This window comes from Eptatretus burgeri, chromosome 2, assembly GCF_056783735.1.
Source record: "Eptatretus burgeri isolate ZD-2024b chromosome 2, Ebu_testis_v1, whole genome shotgun sequence".
Taxonomy (NCBI): Eukaryota; Metazoa; Chordata; class Myxini; order Myxiniformes; family Myxinidae; genus Eptatretus; species Eptatretus burgeri.
Window position 1 is genome coordinate 72,861,004 of NC_140962.1, and position 24,341 is coordinate 72,885,344.

The following is a 24,341-nucleotide window of genomic DNA, read 5'->3' on the forward strand; positions in this document are numbered from 1 at the left end:
GTGGTTTGAGGAGGAGGGGGAAAATTACAGGTGGTTTGAGGAGGAGTGGGGAAAATTGCAGTTGGTTTGAGGAGGGGGGGAAATTGCAGGTGGTTTGAGGAGGAGGGGGGAATTGCAGGTGGTTTGAGGAGGAGGGGGGAATTGCAGGTGGTTTGAGGAGGGGAAATTACAGGTGGTTTGAGGAGGAGGGGGAAATTGCAGGTGGTTTGAGGATGAGGAGGGGGAAATTGCAGGTGGTTTGAGAAGGAGGGGTGAAATTACAGGTGGTTTGAGAAGGAGGGGGAATTACAGGTGGTTTGAGGAGGGGGCATTACAGGTGGTTTGAGGAAGGGAGGAAATTACAGGTGGTTTGAGGATGAGGAGGAGGGGGGAATTACAGGTGGTTTGAAGAGGGGGGAAATTACAGGTGGTTTGAGGAGGAGGAGGGGGAAATTACAGGTGGTTTGAGGAGGAGGAGGGGGAATTACAGGTGGTTTGAGAAGGAGGTGGGGAATTACAGGTGGTTTGAGGAGGAGGTGGGGAATTACAGGTGGTTTGAGGAGGAGGTGGGGAATTACAGGTGGTTTGAGAAGGAGGTGGGGAATTACAGGTGGTTTGAGAAGGAGGTGGGGAATTACAGGTGGTTTGAGAAGGAGGTGGGGAATTACAGGTGGTTTGAGGAGGAGTTGGGGAATTACAGGTGGTTTGAGGAGGGGGGAAATTACAGGTGGTTTGAGGAGGAGGAGGAGGGGGTGGGTTACAGGTGGTTTGAGGAGGGGAGGTGGGTTACAGGTGGTTTGAGGAGGAGGGGCGGGTTACAGATGGTTTGAGGAGGAGGGGCGGGTTACAGGTGGTTTGAGGAGGGGTGGGGTTACAGGTGGTTTGAGGAGGGGTGGGTTACATGTGGTTTGAGGAGGGGCGGGTTACAGGTGGTTTGAGGAGGGCGGGTTACAGGTGGTTTGAGGAGGGGCGGGTTACAGGTGGTTTGAGGAGGGGCGGGTTACAGGTGGTTTGAGGAGGGGCGGGTTACAGGTGGTTTGAGGAGGGGGCGGGTTACAGGTGGTTTGAGGAGGGGCGGGTTACAGGTGGTTTGAGGAGGGGCGGGTTACAGGTGGTTTGAGGAGGGGCGGGTTACAGGTGGTTTGAGGAGGGGGCGGGTTACAGGTGGTTTGAGGAGGGGGCGGGTTACAGGTGGTTTGAGGAGGGGGCGGGTTACAGGTGGTTTGAGGAGGAGGAGGGGGTGGGTTACAGGTGGTTTGAGGAGGGGGTGTTTTAGGTGGTTTGGGAGTGGGGTGGTTTGTGGGATGGAGGATTACACATGGTTTAAGTGACCTACAGGTGGTTTAGGGGTGGAAAGGGGTCCTGCACGTGGCCAAGGATGTGATTTGAACGTGGATGTTATTTCGTACCTGTGTTCAACCTTTAAGATTGTCTCGTCATCTTGTGGGTTGGGAGACAACATAGTTTGTTGTTAACCTCCGCCATCGAAGATGGATGGAGGTTACTGTTTTCACCCCTATTTGTTTGTTTGCTTGTGAATAGTATTACGGAAAAACTCCCAGACGGATTTCGACGAAATTGGTGGGGGGGATTAAGTATGGTCCAAGGACCATGCCATTAGATTTTGGACTTGGTCCAAAAAAAACAACTTAGAAAATTTTGCAACTTTTTTTCAAAAAAATTTCGATTTTATTTGAAAAATATTGGAATTTTTTTTTGCATTTCTACATGTTTAAGTGATTTCCAACCCCCCCCAAAAAAAATTTGTTCAAGAAAAAACAAAACAAATTTTGCAACTTTTTTTTTTCCAAAACTGTTAGGGTTTGTTTGTTATTCGCATAACTCAGAAAGTATTAAACCGAATTGCATGAAAATTGGTGGGATGATTCGTGATTATCTAAGGACGATTTGATTAGATTTTGGGAGCGATCGGGTCAAAGGTCAAGGTCATGAAAAGGTCAAAAACAAACTTTTGAGCATAACTTCCTTCATAAGACAACTATCGACATGCAACCAATGCCATATTGTTCCACGACGAAATATCTTTCGGGTACGTGGTGTCAGATTTGACGTGACATCATCAGAAGTGCGTCAAAATGACGTCACAAGATGACGTAAATTTTCAATTTTCGACCATCAGTTTTGATCATAATCTTTTGTAGGACTTACCTTAAGGACGTCACACACCAAATTTGACATCGTTCGGACTGACCGTTATGACATCATTGACGTTTGAACATAACGTTTTTCAATTGTGGCTAAAATGTCCTGATATTTTATATTCAAATATCTATATAATTTGTAAAGGAAATTGTCCCAAATCCAAGCATTATGATCAGTACCAAAATATCTGCTTATTTATGAACAGGTTTTGCAAATTAACTCTATGGTCAAGGTCAAGGTCACACTCAAGGTCAAAATATACTTGTAGGCATAACTTCAGATCTAATAGAGCTATTGACATGAGACCAACGTTAAAATGTTCCGTGAAATAAGAGCTTTCAGGATGGTAGTCCGCGATTGGAAGCGCGTCAAAATGACGTCACAAGATGACGTCATTTTTAAACTTTCAATTTTTTTCAGTGTTTATCATTCCATTTTGTTGGACTGCCCTCAATGACGTCTAACACCAAATTTGACGTCCATCGGACTGATGGTTGTGACGTCATGGACGTTTTTAAATGACGTTTTTCAAATGTGCCTGGAAAAAAGTAGCGGTGGCGAAGGTATGCGCTCTACCGAGTGCCCGTTCAAATTTTATTATGAAAAAGTCTTCAACATTGTGGAAACAAATGGCACCATACAAGTTTTGCATTGCCTAAATGTGAATTCCAGATAAATCAACACTGTCTATCAATGTAAGTGAGGTATACAATCGTAGAACAGCGACATTGAAACTGCATTAATGTCATGGCAAGATCAAGTTTGAAAGCTGTGTCAGACAGTGGGACACAATCTCACCAAAATAGTTTCCTGGATGCCCAGAAGGAGTCTTCCAACAGCTAAATTGGGGAAAATAGAGGGATAAAAGTTTCGTCTTCCTCCAATGACAGTCTCGATTCGTAGATGGCGTTGCCTTGATTTCAAACAATTCTGAAGACCCGATAACCATGATGGTTGAGCTCAACTTGAAGAAGCAAAAGATTAGGCTTATGATGAATATGACAAAGACATTTTCCATTTTCCCAGTGGCTATTACACCACCTTATCTAACACATTATATTAGTTATTCATGTCTGTCGTATGTGTCCATTACGGCATACTTAAAAACAGTAACTTTCCTGTTTGGAATGATTTTCAATTTTGTTTGATTGGCAGGCAAACAGTCAAAAAAATTGTCTCACTCCTCTCTGTGCATATGTGATCAGGATGGATTCAAAGCCAAAGTACAGTAAAATGAAATACCTATCTTCCAATTTGTGTTCAAAATATAACGTTTGATTTTAATAAGTCGTTTCTCGATCATATACTCATAAGACGGACAGACAGACAATAACCAATTGCTTAACCCCGCTTTTAGCTTCGTGTGCGTGGTGTAAAAAGTTTGCAATCTGTGCATTTACCCAACAATGACCTATGGCGGTGAAACTTTGTCTGCAGCAAAGAAGAATGAGCAAAGATTGATAACTATGCAAAGAACTGTTGAAAGATGCTGTCTTGACCTAACCAAAAGGGACAAGAAGGGATCAGATGGAAAACAAAATTCTTAGACATTCTGGTTACAGACAAAAACCGGAATTGTAACTGAGCGAGACACGTTGCAAGAATGGACAAGCAAAATTACAAAGTGGTAACTTGGACTCCTTGAGAAAGCTCTGAAAGAAGTGAGGTAGACTAAAGATCACATTGAGAGGTTACATTTTCAAACTTATTTGGAGATCACAATGGTCTCAAATTGCATTGAATAGAACAGAATGGACCATGTTGAGGAAAGCCATCGTCTTGTAGTGGACTAAATGTCCTGGTCAGGTAAAGTCAAGAGATTTAAAATGACCAATTACGGTCTGTTGATAACGGCTTAAACCTTTAAGTGTAAAAATCTGCAAACCATAAAAAAATTGAATACCGTACGGTTACAGAATAGTGCAGTTTTGTGGTACTGGACTTTGTAAATACTGGTGCGTTTTTTTTTTCCCTCCCAAATGTAATAAACCTTTCTATCTTTACAGCACTTTATTCTGAACAATGTGGAATAAATTTCTTGAGAGGAGGGGTGCGGTAAGAACATATATATTTTTTCCCACTCTCGGATGGGCTTTATATTGTCTAAAAGTAAGGAATGGTGATGGATACAATACATAACGTGTCTTGTGAAAACCAAATGCTATTGTTTCTCTTTCTCGATAGTGAATCCAACACGATGAGGCAGAATGGATCTAATGACGGGATAGAAGATGTTGCCAACGTTCAGATTTCCAGCACCAAGGTAAACAAGTAATACTATTAACTGTGGCTGCTTTGAACACCAAGGTAATCAAACGGCAGAACAAATACAGCACTGCATTGGAGTAATTTGGAAGGAACCAGAATAAGTAAAGATCAAAGATGGAGTCATCAGGAGAAACCTGGATAGGATTTGGGTTTCAATCGCTGCTCCTCTCCCCTCAAACCCATCACAAGTTTGAGATTTTTCTGGTGGGGCATGACAGGGCCAGATATGCTTCCACCCACATTATTGCATCATTATAATACTTGTACTAAGTTTAACTTAAATCCCTGAACACAGATTCAAAATATTATATAATTCTGGCTGCCATACCATGCATCCGATCAGGTTGAAATTTAAAACGTACGTTTCCCATGACTACTCAATCATCATTGTGAAGTTTAACCTATATTGATGAAGCGGTTCAACAGAAATATATATTTTTTAAAGATTTTCGTTCCATCCAATACGGCTGCCAGACCATGTGACGTATTAATTATTTGTGAATACCCTGGTATCCCAAAGGCTTGGGGAACATGTGGGTGAAGTTTTCCTTCGATCTGGTTTCTCCGGCAGTATTTCAATTATCTTTTAAAATTAATCAAAGCCCTGACAATCATTGGCATGGACGAGGATGGTGTCAAAACTCAAGTCTTCTTTCTGTCCCAAAACGGGCAGATTCCAAGCCTCTGTTTTCTGAGTTTATTATGTTCTCACTTCATCAGCATTTACAATAATCTGTTGCCTCCAACTCCACTCTGTCAAATGCGCTTTTCATCTCGCTCAAATATAAATCCAGATTGACTGCTCACTTCCAATACTTTGTCACCATTTTCTCTGATCTTTAGCACTGATGTCCAACTGATGTCCACTGATGTACAAGGTATTTGTTTTAAGTTCAGTGGTCTGAGGCTTTTACGTGCCAAATTCTGAGCTCTGAAGCTCTACATATTGGGGTGCTTGGCCACAACTTATGAAGACATTCAGTGTATATGATAAATATGTGTGTAGATTATTAGTCCACCATCTTTCAATGAATACTGAAACGAATATAAATTGCTCTTTTTTTTATATAATGAAGGTATAAATTTGCCATGCACTAATTAATGTTTTGTGATCTGTTTTTTTTATATGCAGGCAGTTGATGCGGACTCGATAGAGCCTTCAGCGCACTATAATTTCAGGAGATCTGGTAGGACAGAGCTCTGTGTCAGGATCTTCCTTTGGGGTGCTGTTCTGTTCTGTTCTTGCGTATGGCAGCTTGGCTGCCGGGTAGTTATAATTTCTTGGAAGCGTGGCTGTGCCACTGATGCTGTGCCCCTCTACCAGTACACTGGTACTCATTTTGTCAACCTCGGAAGGATGACAGGGTGAGACAACCCCACCTGGTGTTGATTCAACGGAAAAACGGGGCTCGAACTCGGGACCCCAAGATCCTAAGCCAGCCATTCGAACCACAAAGCCAACACCAGGCTTTTTGGGGTGCTATTCTGTACATTTTAAAATTTGTTATCCCTCCATTCCATTGTGAATAAATGCCAAGGAATACCCTTAACCTGAGTGGGGTTTGAAACTTGTGTCAAATCAGTTATTTGCTGGCCTGCCTTTTTATTTTGTTTGTTTGAACCCAAGTGTCTGTTTTATTGTACAGATCTACCAGTGCATTCATCTTGAACTTACAGTAGATAGTAATGGGTAAAAACATTCAAAGTAAATATATTTTAAATCTTCGGCATCCATGGATCTGAGATTTTGCATAATCGCTACCAACGTTAATAATGATGAGCTGGTCCCATTAACTTTCAAGCAAGATGAGAGGATTTTTGAGGCAGATCAAGCCTAAGGTATAAAATTTACTCATACAAAAGCATATAATTTCCTTCCATATTCTCCTATAAAAATTTATATATATATATATGTATGTATGTATATGTATATGTATATATATATATATATATATGTATATATATATATATATATATATATATATACATATATATATATATATATATATATATATATATATACATGTATATGTATATATATATATATATATATATATATATATATATATATATAAAATTGGCCACTCTTACACTCCTCTCGAGTCGAGCCCAAGTAGCTGTATAAAACAACCCAAGAAGACTTGCACAAGGTAAGTGCTAACGCTGTTTCAAACCCTTCTCAGTCTTCTTGGGTTGCTTTATGCAGCTACTTTGGCTAGAGGAGTGTGGGAGGGGTCAATCATTTATATAATCCTAGCCACCTGGGTGTAGTCAATTAGTTGAGAGTGGATTGGCTATTCCCTCCATTCAAAGGTGAGAGTGCGTGGGTCTATATATATATATATATATATATATATATATATATATATATATATTTTTATATATATATATATATATATATATTTATATATATATATATATATATATATATATATATATATTTTTATATATATATATATATATATTTTTTTATATATATATATATATATATATATATATATATATATTTTTTTTGTTACGAATTCGCGCCCGCCGGCGTGCGATCGGCCGCTTTCCACTAATAGCAACCGCGTCGCCCACCGGACGGACAATTCAGTCGTGACTCTCCTGGAACTATCGCCAGAAACCAGTCACAGGTGGGGGTTTCACCTCACCACAGCCCAGTCCGCATTCTACCCACGCTAAATAGGGTCGCTCGCCGAATATCAAAATACCTAAGTACTCGCGCGGGTGACTTACCGAGGGGCTGTACCTCTCCGCTGGTCGGCTTGGGACACGAACCGCTTAAGCGGTCCATTCCGTTCTACAGCGATAACCGAGCGGGTATTATCGCCGACCTCGATGGATCCGATTCTCTTTACCGGGTGTTTAAAAACCAACTAATTATTCCGCGATGCAAGATGGCATTTTCAATGGGGAATAGATGACGCAACGAACGGGATACATTTCACAAGCAAGGACATTTATTACAACTAAGCACGTATGTACAGCCAGGCAGTCATGCACGTATGCACAAGCAACAAATAGAAAGCGTTACCACCGAATACGAGCAATGTACAGTCACTTACACAGGTCTACTTATAGGGACACGGCGCCACAGCAGTCGTACAAAAACAAAAGGAAAGACCTCCCCATAGGCAGGGAGGTAGATGGGGTCCGTGAGCCTTGGCTGACCGAATAGGCCCACGAGACCAATGCAGGTTACCTGCCCCCCCCCCACTCGGTGGTCGGCGAGTCGTGACGCCCCGTCCCCACGGCAGCTAGCGTGGCCGGAAAGTTCTCTCCGGCACTCCTCGCCCAGACGCGCAGGTTCGCACCACACAGCCGGCAGAGCTGCGCCTTCAGTCCGCGTCTCTGATGTGTTGCCTGGACTCGTCACCGGCCCGTGCCTCCAACAACAGGTCGCTCCACAGGACCACCGGGAGACGGGGGAAGGAATCATCCACCACAGGGAGAACGCTGGAGCATGAACCAAGAAGAGAGAAGCCCCAAGAGGTGGACCAGCGCCAACGAGAGATAGAGATAGAGATAGAAAGAGAGATAGAGATAGAGATAGATAGACAGAGACAGGGGAGAGAGATAGACGGGGAGCCTCACGTGCGGTCCACCTTAAATCGCGCGGGACTCTGCCCTTCGCTCCACCCCGTTTTCGGCTCCACCTCCTTTTGAGAAGCTTCTTCCAAAGAGGGGTTCCTCCCCTTTTTCCTCCCCATGTCGTGCATCCACCAATCGGGAGCGAGCGCCTCGCCGCTTCTCGTGCCAGCCTTGGCGCCGCAGAGAGTACGAAAACCCGCGCACTAGCGCAGGTTTCCTTGTCTGCGTTTTCATTCCGTGTGTTCGGACTCCTTTTTGGCACGAAAAGGGTCTTAGCATGGTGAACACGAATAATTCCCATGAAACAACGGTGGGGAAATCTAACTGAACACAGACTTATCGATCGAACTGATCTCAGGAAACTTTATGGTGTTCTGCGAATTTCCACAGCCGTAACAATATATTGCAACGGCTGTGGAAATTCGCAGACCACCATAAAGGACCTTAGATCAGTTATGACGATAAGTAATTGTGTAGTTGGATTTCCCCACCGTTGTTTAGAGGGAATTTCCGTGTTCACAGGGCTGCGATCCTTTGAGATGGCCGTTTTTCTTTTGCTGTCATTATTTTGGACCAATCGCCACCACCAACAACGCCCCCAAACAACTACACCAAGCCACCACCACCTCCGCCCCCTTCACATCCACAACCCCACCCCGCAAACATCGCCTCACCCCCACTCTCAAACGACGCCTGCCAACAACCAACTCGCCACCACCAACACCCTTCCCAAACCACCACAGCAAACTCCCACCACCTTCGCCTTTCTACCGAACGTCGTGCCATGGGTTGTGAATGGGATCTTTTCGAAGAAGAAATCGGATCAGGAATCATTCACGCCCACTTTTCATCCATCCAATGGCTGAGCATCAGGTGGTGTAGCCCCGCCTCCAAACCCGCTATGATCCACAAATTTACATACGCACTCCTCCCCCGGCCATTATAAGCGCGAGCACAATGCAGCTCGAGGCAGTGTCGGTGGGGCAGAGTCAGGAGACTGAGCTCGAAGCAGATGGGGAAAGGCAGACAGGGGCCGATCGACGGAGAGGAAGGAGCTCAGGTCGAAGTTGGGGGGCGAGGAGGGCGAGTTGCTGAGTGGAGCAGGGATGCGGAGGAGGGCTCAGAGGCGAACCAGAGGGCTGAGTGTGGACCGCCGCTGGAGAAGGGGTGCAGTGGAGGCCACAGCCAGGAGGAGTTCGCCGGAGCCAGTGCGGTCCAGAGCGTCAACTCGTTGGACGGAGCGTCAGCAATTCCCCTCTCCCTTACCGAGCTCCGCACGAAGAAAGCGCCGGTCACCCCATCCGTTCCCCTCCCCAACCGTGGTGCCGGCGGTGAAACAATTGCCTGCGCGGAGAACGCCGGAGAGAGCTCACCGGCCACGCCAGGGGCACGGAGCCAGGCGCAGCTACGCTGACATCGCGGCTTGCCCGCCATTGCGCCACGAGGGCGCAGGTAAGACCCTTCAGTCTCGTGGACCTGGCCGCTCATCCAGGTTCCACGTACATTTGGTCCACGGACCTGTCTGCCACCCTTGTCTTGGAGGGTGGCTTTTCTTTGCTTTTGTGTAAGTGCATGTGGTGGCGCCGTCTTATAAGTAGAATTGTCTAAGTGTGCGTGTGAAATAAAGACACTTTATTCGGTTGTAACTCTGCCTTTGCTTGCTTTCACTGTGTACGTGCATTATCTACTGTATGGCTGTAAATACGTGCCTTGTCTGAGTGTGCAATAAATGTGCTTGTCGAACTGTTCCCCATTTCATTGCATCCTTTCCCTTGTTTGAAAGTTCCATCTTGCATCACAGAAGGAATTGGTAGAAGGGTGTAAGCACCCAGTAAATAGAATCGCATCCGTCAGGGTCGGTGATAACACCGCTCGGTTATCACTGAAGCCCGGAACGGACCGCTTAAGCGGTTGGTGTCCTTGGCCAGCCAGCGGCGAGGTACGATCGCCCGGTCGACTACTCGCGCAGGTACTTTGGTAGGTCGAATTTGCCGAGCAACCCTATCCTGCGCGGGTGGGCAATTGGCACGATCGTGGTGAGGTTAAACCCCCACCCGTGACTGGCTCCGGGCGGTAGTTCCAGGAGCGTCACGACTGAATTGTCCGTTCTCGTGGGCGACGCGGTTGTGATTGGAGATACGCATTCGCTCGCGCGCCTGGCGGGCTTAATTCATCTCTATATATATGTATATGTATATGTATATGTATATGTATATGTATATGTATATGTATATGTATATGTATATGTATATGTGTATATATATATATATATATCTATATATATATACATATATATTGTTGTTACGGCTGTGGAAATTCGCAATGCACCATAAAGGGTCCTCAGCTCAGTTATGACGCTAAGTTTATGTGCAGATAGGTCCCTACCGTTGTTTAAAGGGAATTCTTCGTGTTCACCAGGCTACGACTCTGAGATAGCCGTTTTTCTTTATCTATCGTTATTTTGAGCCACCATTGCAACACACCTCCACGCAAGCAACAACCGCCACCAACTACGCCACAACGCCCACCACGCTCACACCACCCCCTCGACAATCACCACCATCTTTGCCACTACGCCTGCTTACGAACGCCATCCTCCGCGGACCATGGTGTGACGGTTTCCGCGTCGGAAACCGTCCAAGAAGGATTGGCAGAACAAAAGCTCTTGTGAGGCCTGTGGGGTTTTTTCCCGCCTATTTTCCCCGCGCTTGGTGTGAAGGGAAGGGGGAGGGCAGCTCTCCGCCGATTGGTGGATGCACGGCTTGAGGCGGTCGGGGTGAGAGGAACGCCCCTTTTAGGGAACCTTCTCGAAGGGAGGCGGAGCCGAAAACGGGGAGGAGCGAAGGGTGGAGCCCTGGGCTATATAAGGCGGACCGCACACGGGGCTCGCTCTCTCTTGGTGGTCGAGGTCAAGTCCTTTTTTTTTTTTTTGTCTGGGTCGTCGACGTCATCCTCTGTCGGGGTCGTGCTGGATCTCTCTCTTTGTCGTCGAGGTCGAGTTCTCTCTCCCTCCCTCTCGTATTGGCGTTGAGTGACCTGTCGGTGAAGGCGAGTCCGGGCGATGCCTCAGATGCGGACGGGAGGTGCCGCAGGCGGTCTGTGGTGGACCTGCGCGTGCGGACGAGGAGAGTGCCGGAGAGGGTTCACCGGCCGCAGGAGGTTTTCTTTTCTTTGGGCTTTTGTATGTGTGTTTGTGGCGCCAGTCCGTGAGGTAAACCTGTTTAAGTGCCTGTACATTTAATGCTATAGTTGGTCGCAACGTCTTTCATTTCTTGCTGTACATATTGCATGACTGCCCTTGCTTGTTTGTGTTATATGTGTAATAAATGTGCTTGTGAAATGTTTCCCTTTCGTTGCCTCCTTCCCCTCTTTTGAAAGTGCCATCTTGAATCGTGGAATGATTGCTAGTGGGTTTTAAACACCCGATAAATCGTTATCTGAACCGTCGAGGTCGGCGATAACACCGCTCTGTTATCCCTGTAGCACGGAACAAACCGCTTAAGCGGTTCGTGTCCTCAGCCGACCTGCGGCGTGGTGCAACCCCTCGGTAGGTTACCCGCGCGGGTATTTAGGTATATCGACATTCGGCGATTCACCCTATTTCGCGCGGGTGGAATGCGGACTGGGTTGTGGTGAGGTTAAACCCCCACCCGTGACTGGCTCCTGGCGGTAGTCCCATGAGGGTCACACGACTGAATTGTCCGTCCGGTGGGCGACGCGGCTGCCATTAGAGGTACCCGGCCGATCGCACGCCAGGCGGGCCAGAATTCGTAACAGTGGTGTCAGAAGTGGGATTCGAATCCATCCTGCTTCCAACTAAATTCACGGAACCGGATCAGGGGTGAGTGAAGCGACCCTCCGTGTTCCCAAAATTCGAGCGATTTAAAAAAAAAAAAAAACAAACAACAAATTATTCCACGAAATAAGATGGCTTTTCAAGGCAAACGTGTGCCAGGTGGATTAGATATGTGTTTTAATGTAGAACCCATGGCCCGGGACGGTTCCTTTTCTAATTTTAATCCATGGGGGAGCTCAACCCCATATACTGAGCACGGACTTTACCGGTAAACGGAGTCGCACAATGGCGGCGCGGCATGGAGCAGGCGGCTATTTTTAGCGCAATGAATGGCGCAACACGAGGCGAGTGCTTTTCGCCACCGCTTCAGACCATGTGGTTGTGGCAGGCGTGGCAGGATGCCAGAGCATGCATTGACGGGCTTCGGAGACAATTGTCGAAGTCCTTGCGGCGGTGGAGGAATGGTGACAACTGTATCGGGGAATTGTATTCGTTTTCCTTTGAATTGGACGAGGCACGGCGGCACGTAGACAGGGTTCATGAGGATTACGTGCGAACGGAGTCACAAAGATGAGCCGATGTACAGGAAGACATGAGAGAGGAACAACAAAAGGAAAAAGCAAGGTTGAAAGAAGACGATAAAAAGAGGAGAGAAATCTCTGGAGAAAGAATGGAAGAAAAAGATGGAAAAGAAAAAAGGTGAACACGACTTGGAATTAAAAAAACTAAAGGAAGAGGTAAGATCAGGCAAAAAGATAATAGAAATCCGAGAAGAGACGATAAAAAGAGGAGAGAAAAATCTGGAACGAGAAGAACGAACTGAACGAAAGAATAGAGGAAGAGCAAATTAATAATTCCTGGGATAGAAAGAACTTGGAAGAAGAATGGAGGGCAAAGTTGGAGGAGTTAAAACGGGAACGCGATTTGGAAGTGAGACAACTGAAGGAGGAGGTAGAAGAAGGCAATTGGAAAAGAGAAAGACAAGAAAAGGAATGGCAGGAAGAATTAAAGGAATACGGGAAGAAAATGGACGAAATGAGGAGGGAAGCATGGGAAAGTTGTGCGGAAAGGAAGGAAGAAGCATGCAAATTGGAAGAGGAACTATTGTAAAAAAACTTCTGAGATACTGAAACACGAAAACAAAGAGAGGATTACAAAACGAACTAAGGATGTTAAAAGAGGAGAGGAAGAGAGCGGAAAATGAAACGTTGAGGAAACGCACTGTACAGATCAAACAGTTGGAAGCCAAAGCAAGGTTGGAGTGTGCGGAGATGAGAAAGGAATTGGAAAAGAAAGCTTCGGAGTTACAGAAATGCCTAAACAAAGAGACGGAACTACAAAACGAGCTGAGGATGTCGAGGGAAGAAAGAACGACAGCAGAGAATGACACGTTAAGGAACCGCACTGCGCAGATCGAACAGCTGGAAGCGAAGGCCAGATTAAAGAATGAGGAGCAAGAAAGGGTACTGAAAGAACAAGGAATGAGACGGAAATCAGCCAACTGAAGGAAACCACAAGATTGCAGAATGAGGAACAGGAAGGACAGTGGATTAGAAAACAAAAAGAACATGAATTTGAGGTTGACCAATTGAAAGAAAAGGCGAGGCTGGAGTGCGAGGAGATAGACAAAGAACAGCGAATGAAACACGAAAGGGAAATCAACCAAATGAAGAAAACCACGAAACTGGAGAAGGAAGGACAGGAAAGGAAACAAGGAAGAGTAGTGAGAGAACAGCGAATGAAACACAAGAAGGAAATGAGCCAATTGAAAGAAGCGATGAGATTGGAGGCTGAAAAGAAAAAGGAACAGTGGGAGAGAAAACAAAAACTCGACGAGTTTGAAATTAACCAGCTCGAGGGGAGAGCAAAATTTGAGTCCACAGAGATGGAAAAACTCCGGAAAGAGAACGAACAACTCAAAAGGAGCCAGGAAGTAGAACAACACAATGAGGTGGGATGTGTGACAGCACCACAGGGAATAATGTTAGTGGTGCGGGACTTGATTGACATCACTCATCGGATGAAACAACAATTGAGGAAAACCCTGAAAATGGAGACAGTGGAAATAATAACGGGAGCCCGGGTGACAAACGTGTAAGACGAGACACGAGGTGACTTCGTCCGAAAAATCAAGAGACGAAGATCCAGGAAGAAACTAATAAACATGGAGAGATAAAAGAAATAAAATGTATACTCGGGAGATCGAAAAAATAGAGGAGAGATTACACGATAAAGACGGGGTGAAAGACGAGCACACACGCATGGAGCTAGCGAGGCTTAATGGGGGCGAGCTGGCGGACTGTTGTGACCCGGTGCAAGCAGCCGGATAGCCTCCTTCAGGAACGGAGGGAGACTCTGTTCCTTGAAGCTGATCTCGACCAGGTGGGTTCGGTCGTGTCAAGTGAGTTAGAGGGGGCGAGTGCTGTGGACAGGTGCACGTGCAGCTTGGGGGGGTATGGAGACCCCGGGACCCCTAGTGGTGGCACGAATCCCCAGTGTGGTTGTGCAGGTTTGCGAGTGTGCGGAGATGCTTGCTTTCCAGCACGCATTGTGTAAGTGGGAGGCCGTGTGTGAGTGGAACCACATGTGCGAGGGTAATGGCATGCGTGAGTGAACGGCCGAGTGCAAGAGAGACTGTGTGTGTGTGTGAGAGCAGTATGCAAGGTAGATGACGGTCGGCATGCGGAGCACGCAGCCGTGTCTCCCCGTGTGAATGTCATGGAGTGGTGTATGAGCGTCGTGACACGCAGGTGTGCGTGGATGGAATGGAGACGACGACAGAGGGACAGAGGCCGGGTAGCGGCCGTAGCTGGATTGGGGACTGCGCCGGGTTTACCCAGCAGCGAGCACGAGACCGCCACGTGCGCGGCTGCGGGAGTGAAATCCGGTCCGTAAACGCCAGCGATGGATGTTGCCGATCCCGCGGACAGACAAAAGGTAGGCTGGATTACGGATTTGGACCGGATGGGTTCTCCACGCGAGCGTGTCTGAAGCTCCAACGGGCAGAGCACATGTGTTCGTGTGGGGAACCCCTCGAAACGCGAGGCTTGTTTTTGATGCGCAGGGTGACGTCATGGCTGCACATAAGGTTGGAATCCGGCAGGAGGGGAGATCCCTGCCGGATGGTACCGTCCAAGAGGGACGAGGTACGCGAACAGCTGCCATGACGTCACGGGAGTAAAATAAAGCACAGGTTGCGAGTTGCCGCGCTGGTGCGCGCATTAAAAAAAAGAAAAGCAAGCCTCACAAAGGGTGAACAGAATTGCCTGGGCAAGGGGTGGAAGACCCCTGTCCAGGGCACAGGATGGCACTAGCTCGGGGGAAGGGTTAGCTTAGCTTGACCGGCTTCATGGGACAGGGGTATAAGTCCTCATGGGGCCCGTGGAAAGGATTAGTTAGAGGGATTGCAGTTGAGATTTAGGAGGGGAAATGATTTTTTGAGGATTTGAGAACAATGACAGATTGTGGATGTGTAGCGTGGATGTAGCTTAGCTACGTAGGTTAAATGGAACGTGCTGTAGTGTAAGGGACGACGTGGGAGCACGAGTTAGTAGAGGGGATGTAGTGAACAGAATGGCAGAATTCAGCGGTGTGTGTTGAAGAGTTGTGAGGTGGAGACATGTTGAGTGAGTGAGGCCACCTACCTGTGTGTATGGAGTGATGGTGGTATGCATGGTGCGATGAGTGATTGGGGGGAGGAGTGATTCCCACCCAAGGGACCCTGGGGTCAGAATAAGGTGAGTTGGGGGGTTAGTCACATTGACGAAATGGAGGTCGTTTTGCTGTTGGTGGGAATGTAGGCTCGATACCCATTTGGAGGGGTGTAGGAGCCCTGTTGACGGGCTGGGAGTGTGGCTATGAATGGTGAGCATCGCTTAGTGGGTGCACCGGGATAGTCGGTAGGCCAAGGCCAAGGGTCCATGGGGGGCCGGGATAGTGTAGTGGGCACGGGTGCGCCTGCATGATGCGGGGGCCCGGGGCGCCATATGCCACGGGGGCAGTGTACTGGGCACGGGCGACCCTCAGAAAGGGACCCGGGGTGCCAACATGCCACGTGAGCATCGAGGGGGAGTCACCAGGGAGGGCACTCCCTGTTTTTCGGGAGCTGGTTGGATCGGAGGCAGTGTAGTGCCCGGGGGTGCCATTGTTGGGGAATCGGCAGAGGGTAGTTCCTGCCAAGGGAGCCACGCGTCCCAGCCATGAGACCGTGTGAGGGGCACGGGAGGAAAATTGGAGGGCGAGGCCCGAAATTGTGAGGACACCAACACAGGCGACGGGAATCTGGGTTGTTTGAACCGATAGTTTAAGCGAGAGGCGCTTGTTGAAAGCCCCGGGGTAGTTTAACAGTTAATGGTTCGGGTAGATAGGAAGTGTACCCCTCCGCACCATCCATCCGTTCGCTCTTGTTGTGAGCCGCTGGACCCACTTTGGGTTAGTCGATCGCTGAAATCTGAGGAGGCCATTCTGAGGCTTCATTGGGCCTCGACACAGGACGGCAGCTTTCCCTCATTCCCCTCCAGGAAGGGAACGTTGGGGTTGGGAGTAGGCTCGGAGACTATAGGTTAGCCGAACAAGGACGATAAAGGGGGTTAGGAGATGAGTTATAGAGGGGGAAGTAAAAGTAAAAATAAAAACAAAATAATAAGTTGGGGCTAAATTGGGGGTGGGTATGGACAGAGACAGGCAAAGGTGATAGGTTGGGAGGGAGACAGTCGGGTAGGTCTGAGCCCGCCTTCCGAGTGGCCAGCACCACCGCACTCCCTCCACCAACCTCCATTTCAAGCCAAGAGGCAGGCCACTTCATCTGCTGGCTGTGTTTGCTACGAGGCCTGTACCGGTCGATCGGCTGCCGACTGTTTTTGCTTCAAGGCCTGTGCCGGCCACGTCATCTGCTGGCTGTTGCTGCAAGGCCTGTGCCAGTCGGATCGTCTGCCGGCTGTGTTTACTACAAGGCCTGTGCCGGTCAGATTCAGTGCCGGCTGTTTTCGCTACAGCGGCCTTGCCATGCCATACCATGCCTTGCTTGCCTGCCTTTGCCTTGGCCCATGCCTGCTGCCCTCGTCCATTTTGCCCCGTTCTCTTTTGCATTCCCCCCCCCCCCCTTGTTCATTGCCATGTGCGCCAGGATCCTCGCGCAAGTTTGCAGGGACTTCTCTGATGGCAGCTGTAACGCGGGACTGCACCAGCAGCCCTTGCACCATGTTTGTTTCCATCCATCCATCCATCCATCCACCGTTCATTGCGTGTGTTGGCTTGAGTCCGCACCGTTCATAGTGCCGCAGGGACTGCCCGGTAGGCAGCAGCACACGGAGACTGCGTTTGTGCAGCCCGTGCACCGTTTGTGTTCACTGCGCCCATTTCAAAAGGGGGAGGCCTTGGACTGCGTATGAGCAGCCGGCCACATTCTCTGTCACCTGCATGGTTTCATGAGCCAGAGACTGCGTGTGAGCAGCCTGGCTCCCTGCTGCTAACTCTTGTTTTCTCCGCAGAGTCCATCGATCCTGGGCCATGGTTAGTGTAAATTGTAGGTTAAGTTGTTAAGGTGTAAAGTGTAAATGTGTTTTGCGCCCCCGGCATGTTTGTCTTCGCGCCGGCAATTTATTTACGTCGTCTGTATGAGTGGGTTTGTTTAGTTAGTTACTCAGCCCGTAGGTTATTTATTTTGGGTACACGAATACACTGAATGTCGTACTCAGGGATCTGAAGGTAAATCGTACTAGGGGAGAACTTACACATGATGGCACACGAAAATTCGACGGCTCGGGACGAGTCTGTAAGAAAGGGAGGGGGTAGTGTTATGGCTGTGGAAATTAGCAATACACCATAAAGGGTCCTAAGAACAGTTATGACACTAAGTTTATGTGCAGATAGGTCCCCACCGTTGTTTTAAGGGGATTCTTCGTGTTCACCGGGCTGCGACTCTTTGAGATAGCCGTTTTTCTTTATCTATCGTTATTTTGAGCCACCATTGCAACAAACCTCCACGCAAGCAACAACCGCCACCAACTACGCCACAACGCCCACCACGCTCACACCACTCCCCCAACAATCACCACCATCTTCGCCACTACGCCCGCTTACGAACGCCCTCCTCCACGGACCACGTTAAGACTGTTTCCGCGTCGGAAACCGTCCAAGAAGGATTGGCAGAACAAAAGCTCTTGTGAGGCCTGTGGGGTTTTTTTTTCCCGCCTATTTTCCCCGCGCTTGGTGTGAAGGGAAGGGAGAGGGCAGCTCGCCGCCGATTGGTGGATGCATGGCGTGAGGCGGTCGGGGTGAGGGAACGCCCCTTTTCGGGAACCTTCTCGAAGGGAGGCGGAGCCGAAAACGGGGAGGAGCGAAGGGCAGAGCCCCGGGCTATATCAGGCAGACCGCACGCGGGGCTCGCTCTCTCTTGGTGGTCGAGGTCAAGACCTTTTTTGTCTGGGTCGTCGGGGTCGTGCTGGATCTCTCTCCTTCTTTGTCCTCGAGGTCGAGTTCTCTCTCCCTCCCTCCCTCTCGTCTTGGTGTTGAGCGACCTGTCGGTGAAGGCGCGGGCCAGTGGCGAGTCCGGGAGACGCTGACGGGAGGCGCCGCAGGTGCTCTGTGGTGGACCTGCGCGTGCGGACGAGGAGAGTGCCGGAGAGGGTTCACCGGCCGCAGAAGGGAGGTTTTCTTTTCTTTGGGCTTTTGTATGTGTGTTTGTGGCACCAGTCCATGAAGTAAACCTGTTTAAGTGCCTGTACATTTAATGCTATAGTCGGTCGCAACGTCTTTCATTTCTTGCTGTACATATTGCATGACTGCCCTTGCTTGTTTGTGCTATCTGTGTAATTAATGTGCTTGTGAAATGTTTCCCGTTCATTGCGTCCTACCCCTCTTTTGAAAGTGCCATCTTGAATCGTGGAATGATTGGTAGTGGGTTTTAAACGCCCGATAAATAATCTGAACCGTCGAGGTCGGCGATAACACCGCTCGGTTATCCCATATAGCACGGAATGAACCGCTTAAGCAGTTCGTGTCCTAGGCCGACGTGCGGCGTGGTGCAACCCCTCGGTAGGTTACCCGCACAAGTATTTAGGTATATCGACATTCGGCGATTCACCCAATTTCGCGCGGGTGGAATTCGGACTGGGTTGTGGTGAGGTTAAACCCCCACCCGTGACTGGCTCCTGGCGGTAGTTCCTGAATTGTCCGTCCGGTGGGCGACGCGGCTGCCATTCGAGGTACGCGGCCGATCGCACGCCAGGCGGGCCAGAATTCATAACTACATATATATATATATATATATATATATATATATATATATATATATATATATATATATATATATATATATATATTACACACACAGACATCAACAGGTTATCACAAATGTCTTTGTTGCATCATAATCTTGACTCTTTTAACATTTTCATTTATTCCATTACGCATGCTTTTGTCATTTTTTTGCTGCATAGCTGAATCACATGTCCGCCTGGCAAGGCTGAAAAGATGCTGGAAGACCAAGTTGAGACAGAAGACAGGCGGCAAAGAGGAAAGGGAGGAGGAGAAGAAAGATACAGAAGAGGAGTTGACAACTGCAGCAGTAGATAAAGAAGAGGTTGAGGGGCTGAAGACTATTTTGCATGAACGAGGATCGGTGTTGAGTTCTTCCGAAGCTGGGCCCAAACGCAGTCCTTGTTCTAAACAACTATCGCAGGCAAGATTTGTGTTTGAAACGGTTTGGTGAAAGAGGTGGAGGTTGTTGATTACTTTGAATGTATATCCACATTCATTAAATCTCTTGGTTGTGATTTAAAAAAGAAAAAAAAAAATCTTTGAGACAAAGAGTGAAACTGACTTTTCCCCTCAATCCTGGTATCGGAACCGAAGACTTCAAAAAAACTCGTGTATCTCAGGGTAAATTTTGTGACATTGGTTGGAACATCAAAAAGGACCAATACCTGAGTTTTTTGTTGCAACAAGACTATTTCTCCATGGTTGGGAGGGGTTGGGGGGAAACCTTTTGAATGTTTTGTTTTTTTATCTTGCAGGAAAATCAGACATCACCAAAATCTGCTTGGCCATCACCCTGCCTATTTGAAAGCGGTAGCTCAAGCGCATCAGGAAGTTCCTCACCTTCACAACGAACCTTCAATCGAAGAGCAACTTTTGATGTCATCCCTCCGACCCAGCTGCCTAAAGCTGTATCTATCTCTCCCTGTTCCTTCACAGGCCCAGCACTAGGCAAGCAAAAAGCGTGTGCTTCCAGAGAACAGTCTCACAAACGCAAAACACTGGCGTTGGGGTGCAATTTTGTAAAACGCCGCAGAGCCCTGGATTTTGAGACATTCCTGTCAACAGAGTCAAGCAAAGGTGAAGAGGTTGGGGATGTTGTCAAAAATGAAGTTCCTGAAAATATGAGTAACAAGCTAAACCTTGCAGAGTCTTCGAAAGACTTTGCTCACCTGCTTTTCTCAAACAAAGCTCAACCAACTGGGTATGACTTCCACTGGGGTGTGCCTTTTTGCCCAGGTGATGCAGACCCAAATTTGTACACGCATGTGATTCTTTGCCAACTCGAATTGCAGGAGAAGGCCATTAAAAAGGCACAACGCTGGCTCCTGCACAAGACACAAATGGCTGGACCATTCATGGTTGAAGAATCCAAACGGCACAATTTGCGGCAACGACATTGCGCTGGGCTGAGAAGCTTTCCAGAAGTGGATAGCAGGATGGAGGAAAAGGAGCACTGTGATGATTATGATGACGACTACGACGATGATGATGATGTTAATGATGATGATGTTGATATTGAGCCGAGAATGTCAAAACACGAACACAGATATTTGCCAGAGAGTGGTGGATCTGGAGACAGACTTGCGAGCCAGCATACAGTGGATAGCATGGACAGTCAGAGCATGCCAAAGCTGCTGGACATTGACAAAAATATCCTGTTTAATGTGCTCGAGAAACTCGAAAGGTCAAAGAAGAAGAGTGGAGAAATTGGAAAAATAAACATGGAGAGTGTGGTGGCAAATATGGATTCAGATGAAAGAGGTGTTGAAAACATTCAGGAGCAAAATGGAGAGGTTGTGGATGGAATTGAAGCTTGTTCAACATCGAAAGACAATGTGATAAAAAGTGATGCAGTGGTTGAGGATATTGATGATGAAGAAAACGCAAATATTGAGAATGACGTCTTGAAAATAAAGATGGCACAGGAAGCCAAAGAAACTCCGGAGGAAGAAGAATTGGAAAAGGTACAAATGATGGCTGATTCATTTAAGTTTATCTCGAGGAGCTTTATTCTTTTGCTGTAATCACTTTGTGGCTTATTATGCATTGTGTTCATTCGCATGGTCACACCACGTCCAGTTTAATTGTGCACACACTTGATGGACTCTCACATCAAGGCCAGTGGGAACTTGACAGACCTGCTGGAGCAGTTGGGCTTCGAGCCGAGCTTGCAGGATGTGCATGATGTATTTGTTGTAACATTACATTTATTTTGAGCCATCACTGTGTGTGCACTTGCTCTCAGAGATATATAGCTACAGTAGCCATGTTGGCAGCCCCCTCCCCCCCTAAAAAATATAAGATTGAATAAATGCCTTAATTCGTGATTGCCGTATGCATGAGATCCCGATTAATTTTACCATGATGTTCTTTAATGCAAAATGCCTGAAAGAAACTTTGCAAACTCTGCACTATCTAATCACATACAACACACCCGGTAACGGACACAAGGCAGCAATTACTTCATGGTTCAGAAGTAGTCGTACGTCTGTAATCAAGGACTATATAAAGAAGCCATTAATAGTGGTTTGTCCCTCCCCCCACTTCACACACTCACATTTCCCACTAGTTCTATCACAGACATCTCTTTTGACTTGTCACTTTTGGTGCCCATAATTTTTTTATGACTCGCTATTGAACTCTGCAAGCCATAATCTTTCCCCTCTCACAAACGCATTGTTTTTGGCCCCGTCTCTGAATTATGAAGAATCAATTAAAAAAATTCTTAGTTCCGGATCTTCACTAAAATTTAATCAATTCGTCCTCAACACACACCCAACCCCTGTCTACCAAGTTTCGTTAAAATCCGTCCATACCTTTTTGAGATATCTTGCTCACAGACAAACAAACATGGGTGAAAACATAACCTCTGTCCACCTTCGGTGGTGGATGTAACTCCTACATTTACATTTTTAGCAATTCCTAATTGCCAGGTGCAGTGACTAACATAGCCTATAATACACTACACATGATCATTAAGAGGAAGTGTATGACAAGCATGTGCCTTTAACAGCCTGCTGTGTCTGTGATTGTTCCCAGCTGCTGGCAGGTGTAGTGCTGTTTCATTATTTTGCTCTACAACATGTACCTACTTTAATTCATTATTTTCCAGGTATTGAATGTGCAACGTTTAGACCAATAATTAAGGTAGACTACTTTGTGTTTGCATAAGAAGAGAGCCCCAAAGACTCAGCCTCATCACAGGAGATACTAATGATCCCAAATGCCTTTGTTTCCACACCGTTAAGCCGAGAAAGGTGAGAGGCGGGAGCACCAGCCCCGAAGGGAGAGCAGTACTCCATCAGGCTGAGGACGAAAGCTTTGTATGCGGTCAGGAGCTCAGGTGTGCCAAGGGAGGACTTTGCAAGACTGAGGATGCCCAATCGGCAATTGGCTTTGGAGGCCAGCTTGGAAATGTGGCTTTCCCAGAAACGATCATGGCAGATAGTGAGACCCAGCTTCAATGAAAGGACTTCTTCAAGAGGATTGTTGAGAAAGTAGATGGGGGGGGGGGGTTCGGAGAGATATAATGAGAGTGTGAGATTTGTCAGGGTTGAAAGACATGTTCCACATGTTGGACCAGCTTGTGATTTTATGCAGATCTGCAGAGTGAAGAGGCTGCTGCTTGCTGGTCTGAGGGATGACAGATGGTGAGGCAGAGGGTGGAGTCATTAGCAAAGAGATAAAGAGGATTTTCCAGAGTCGGAGAGATCATTGATGAAACCAGAAAAAGAACAGGGCCCAGAACACTGCCTTGAGGAACTCTAGCCTGGACAGTAAGAGGGGATGAGAGAACTCCATTAAGGGCCACACATTGGCTGTGACAGGAGAGGAAGTCTGCGAGCCATGAGTGGAGATGTCCTTGGACACCATAGGAAGAGAGAGTGATGATTAGGGCAGGGTGGCAGACCGTATTGAAAGCTCGTGATGTGTCTCGAGAGATGGCTTTCTGGCATTAAAGGTCTCCATCCATTGTTGGAAGAGCAGAAGCAGCATATCCAGGGGAGAGTGACCTGGTCTGAATCCAAATTGATGACCAGAAATCAAGCCATTGGAGAAGAGGAAGGATTTGATGTCAGAAGCGATGAGAGATTCCATAACCTTGCTGATCATTGGGAACAGGCTGATTGTTCTGAAGTTGCAGGGATCTGTTTTTGCACCTTTCTTATCCAGACCGGTAATGTTTGCTGATTTCCAAGCAGATGGCAGATGACCTTGAGCAAATGAGAGGGTGAATAGAACAGAGAGAGGGTGAGCAAGATCAGCAGAGCAGGTTTTTCAGACACGTGGGCTGATGCCGTCTGGACCCGTTGCAGAATGTGAGTCGAGGTTTGACAGCAAGCTCCCCACCTTGTCAGGAGAAAAGGACAAAGTCCAGGAACACTCTGGTGTGACTGGGTAAGGTGGGTACAGAAAGCGATGGGTTTGGGACACAAGATTTAGAAGCAAACACGGAGTATTGGCATTCAGCCTTTTCACATGCCGTCAGCTGTGCGGCCATTTGAGGTAAGGAAGGGGATGGAGAGCGAACATACACCAGAAACAGACTTAACTCGATGCCAACAGGATTTGGAGGAGGGAGACAGGTTTGAGAGTTCAGACTTGAGATTAGAAAGTTGTTTTCTGGCTCTCCTGAGGGGAGACACGCAATTTAACACACACACAATATATATATATATATATATATATATATATATATATATATATATATATATATATATATATATATATATATATATAGTTGCGAATTCGCACGCGCCGGCGTGCGATCGGCCGCTCGACTCGAATGGCGGCCGCCTCGCCCACCGAACGGACAATTCTGTCATGACCCTCCGGGAACTAGCGCCCGGAGCCAGTCACGGGTGGGCCTTTCAACCTCACCACGATCGTGCCAATCGGCCACCCGTGTAGGATAGGGTTGTTTGCCAAACTAGACCTATCTAAGTACCCACGCGGATGGTAAACCGGGCGATCGTACCTCGCCGCAGGTCGACTCCGGACACGAACCGCTTAAGCGGTCCGTTCCATGCTATCGGGATAACCGAGCAGTGTTATCGTCGGCCTCGACGGTTCCGATTAATTATCGGGCGTATTAAGCCCACTACGAACCCTTTACGTGAAGCAAGATGGAGATTCAAACGAAGGAAAGGACGCAGCGAAACGGGGAACAATTCAACATAATGCACATTTATTACCCAGCCCACGAAAAGCACACATATACAGTCAAACAGTCAGAATGCACATATATCAATTTAAAACAAAAACAACAATGCAGAGCTAC

General features: G+C 47.4%; 1 protein-coding gene across 2 annotated transcripts in view; it reads left to right on the plus strand.

Annotated features, from left to right (window-relative positions):
- The window catches only part of UIMC1 (ubiquitin interaction motif containing 1), a 74,572-nt gene that overhangs the window by 3,651 nt on the left and 46,580 nt on the right, over window positions 1–24,341 (plus strand). The window contains exons 2-6 of one of the 2 annotated variants that reach the window (XM_085869812.1): window positions 4,149–4,197; window positions 4,327–4,405; window positions 5,543–5,597; window positions 19,240–19,481; window positions 19,816–21,024. In XM_085869812.1, the coding sequence (XP_085725938.1) occupies window positions 4,340–4,405; window positions 5,543–5,597; window positions 19,240–19,481; window positions 19,816–21,024 (1,572 nt within the window). In that variant the 5' untranslated portion in view covers window positions 4,149–4,197; window positions 4,327–4,339. The remainder of the gene's footprint in view (window positions 1–4,148; window positions 4,198–4,326; window positions 4,406–5,542; window positions 5,598–19,239; window positions 19,482–19,815; window positions 21,025–24,341) is intronic. The other variant, XM_085869813.1, reaches the window with a different exon arrangement.